General features: G+C 53.6%; 1 protein-coding gene across 1 annotated transcript in view; it reads left to right on the top strand.

Moving 5' to 3' along the window:
- The window catches only part of AMN (amnion associated transmembrane protein), a 23,687-nt gene that overhangs the window by 487 nt on the left and 19,740 nt on the right, over positions 1-3,460 (top strand). The window contains exons 2-3 of the mRNA XM_009636873.1: positions 1,712-1,830; positions 1,947-1,991. Of these exons, the coding sequence (XP_009635168.1) occupies positions 1,712-1,830; positions 1,947-1,991 (164 nt within the window). The remainder of the gene's footprint in view (positions 1-1,711; positions 1,831-1,946; positions 1,992-3,460) is intronic.

Here is a 3,460-nt window from a genome sequence, read left to right on the forward strand (position 1 = left end):
GCGCGGGTGGCCGGGGCGGGTCAACCCCCGCAGCCATCTCTCCGGGGTGCAGCGCGGGGCGAGCTCCTGGCACGACACCTCGCAGCTGCAGGAGCGTGAGGTGTGTGCGCAATCCGGCCAGCTCAGCCTTTTTGCTGGAGCTTTAACCTCTCCGTTCTCCGGCTTCCCAGGACAGGAGGGATGCAAGTCAACCATAGCAGGGACAGAACACCTTGTGATTAACCATTTGGGGGCTTTTTCCTTTCTTAAGCTCCTTTTTGACTCTAAACCAGCAAAGTGTGTGTGCCCATAACACTGCAAGCAGCTGCCTGGGGTCCCATTCTCATCTCTGTGTGGTCCTTTTCCCTCCCAGTGGGTTTTAAAGTGGATACGGGGCAGGGGGGTTTGCTGGTTTGCTCTGCCTAAGGGCTCCTTCAGGCAGCTGAAAGCCTCAGCTGCAGCCTGGTGTGGGGCTGGGGGGGCCCTTGGCTCCTCGCACCCAGGCTCCCACCCCTCTTCCTACATCAAGACCTTCATTCGGGTTAAAAATACATCGTTTCCTCTTCGCCCAGCCGTGGCTATGTACAGCAGATGGGCTCAGCAGAGTCAGCCAGTGCAAATTCCGCCCCGAGGCGGTCGCTGCACACTGATAAAGCCTCTGCAGAGCCTACTGAGCCCAACTGGCCACATCCCTCCCCATCATTCTGCAGTGCGCCTCCCTCCATCGGCCGGAGTCATTCCGACCCCCTCCCATTCCAGGATGGGGGAGTCCCCCTGTGTGTGGCACCTCCTGTCCCCTCCGTGGCCTGGTCCCGTCCGTCGCCACTGGCTTTCTATCTACTTTGTGGGGTTTTCCGCTAAAGAAATGATCCTCTTTATTAAGAGCAAAGGTTTCTTCTTTTTTTTTCTTTCCTCTTTTCTGTCTCATAACTCACTTGCCTGAAGCCATTTCATTCAGGCTGCTGGAGATCCATCTTCAGCTGGACGTGCATCTCCCGGCCAAGCCTGGGCAGTGTCAGGCCAGGAGGTGTGCGGCTCCACCATACTCGTGCAAACAGAGCGGGTCAGACTGGAAACCCACCTCTGCCACAGCCTGTCCACGGCCAATGGGCTCATCGCTGCGGGGACTTACGGGCGGGAACGCTGCCATCCCAGCAAGTCCTGTGGGGAAGAGCTCTATTTCCCAACCTGCTGGTGCCTCAGGCTGCAGGACACCGTGAATCCTCCCCCTCCAGTCCCAAACACATGAAACCAGCCCATATTTTGTGCTACACACCCCATACCAAATGCCCTTTCTCCTTTTGCTCTCTCCTTGTGGTCCTGCCAGCTCTGCACGCCCACTCCATACCTACTGGAAACACCAAGGTCAAGGGGTCTCTGCACATTGATGAGTCCAAGTGGCAACAAAGCCCACTGCAATGAATGCTTAGGTCCCAGGTGTGTGTTATTCTTGCCCATTGCCTGCAGGACTTCCCTGCCTTCTCTCTGCCTGCCAGGTAGTTGTCCCTTACTCCTGTTCCTACCTGGGTGGGTTAAAAGCCATCACCCAGCCCAAAAAATCCCCTCTGCAGAGGAAGGCTGTGACTGCTCAACTGGCAACATGCAGGGGCGGGCTCCTTGGTGGAAAATCCCCAAATCTGGCCTGAAAAGGCCAACCCATCCCATAACACATCCCGGAGGGGCTCCCAGTGCCTCCCACAGACTGTTACACTGGTTTCCCTGCTCCTCCCAGCTGCTGCCGTTGCTGTGTACAAGCAGTGGATCCCCAACACCAATTTTGAAACCGCCTCCAACTGGGACAAAGGCAGAATCCCCTGTGCCAGCGACGTGGTTCATTTTGAGAAGGACAAGGTATCAGCCATTTTTATGTTATTTTAATTTTATTTTTTGCGAAACGCCATTGGGCATTCAGAAAAGCCCTTTATCTGCGGGGGGAAAGCCTGCTTTTATTTTTCCTTCTCTTACAGGTCGTCTCTGTCTTTGTCAGGTCCCCCCACGTGCTGACAGACATGGTAAGGCAGCGTGCGGCGGCGCTGGGAGGGCGGGCAAGGGCACCAGCCAGGTGGCACATCCCCCTGTCCCCCTCTCCAGGGACTTTGGCATTTTGCTCAGGCCGCACTTGCCCAGGATGCCTCCGCTGGGGCAGGGAACAAGAGTCACAGCAGCCCCGGGGGCTCTGGACCATGGAGGGAAGAAGCCCATTTCTGGGATTTTTTATTTTTTTTTCACTAGGGGATATGGGGAAGAGCACCTCAAAACCCACTTTCATTTGGAAGAAGTTAATTTTTCCTTCCCAAGGGAAGGAAAAAAAACCCCTCCATGGGACTGAGACCTTGGCAGTAGTTTGCTGAGGAGCACCAACACGCAGCATTGTCGACACGGAGCAGGCTCTAGCCCCAGGCAGAGGCTGAGTGAAGCTGGCATTGACAGATCTTGAAATGAAAACAAACCATTCTGGGAAATCCAAAACTGTTGCTCGAGATATTTCCTTTCAAGTGCCATTGGATTTTATATTTTTTCGCAGCACTATTAGCCTGCCCGTGGCAGGACGGGCACAACACCCTGCTGAAATGTGTATGTTGGGTGACATAAGGTTGGGGGGGGGTGTCTCACCTCGGAGGGGTTTCTGAGCAGCCTGGTGTCCCCCAAAAAGAGGAGCCCTTCCTGGAGCAGGCTGACAGGCAGCCATGAAAGCGCAGGATCCTCACAGTTTGGAGGGTCAAATTTAACAGGGAGGAAGGAATTAAAGGGAAAAGCAAACCTTTGCTGTCCCAACACATCGCCGTGGGATGGGGCACCGGCGATCCCCATCCCCGTGATGAGATGGCACAAAATGGGCTGCATCCTATTTGTAAAACCTTCTCCCCTGGACAGGACAAGCTTGAGGATGAGTTTTCTTTCTCAGTTTTAGGGCAGCTTTGCTCTTTCATTGGCCATTAAATCCGAACAAGCCCTTGAAATTTATCTGCTGTAATATGTTCAGGCTGTCTACGCCACTAATAGTTTTGATGCTTTAATAACGCCATGTGCCACATTTAATCCCTCTACAAATATTTGGAGGAGTTACTTTATTTATGTGGCATTTTAAATATGAATTTTTGAACGAAAGAATGTACTGGGGAAATACGTACAAATATAATGTAATAAATGATGTGGAATTTACCCAGAGAAGAAAAGAGCAAAATATCACTCCAGTAGATTTTATTTTACTTACAGATGAATGTATAATATTTCTGAAGTACTTTCATCAGAGGCCTGCAAAGTGCATAATTGCACAGCAGCATTACTCATTACAGCGTGAGCCTTTCACAGCCAAGCTGAGGAGCCAGGCTGAGCAGCCCTGCGCTGGCCGGAGGAGAGGGTGGTGCAGCACGGCCTTGGCACAGCTCATGGCACCCGTGGCCACACAGCTCACGGCACCCGTGGCCACGCCGCCCTCCCGAGCGGCTGCGCGGGGGGGGGCTCGCCCCCCGGGGGGGGT

Source organism: Egretta garzetta, unplaced genomic scaffold (genome assembly GCF_000687185.1).
Source record: "Egretta garzetta isolate BGI_Z169 unplaced genomic scaffold, ASM68718v1 scaffold374, whole genome shotgun sequence".
Taxonomy (NCBI): Eukaryota; Metazoa; Chordata; class Aves; order Pelecaniformes; family Ardeidae; genus Egretta; species Egretta garzetta.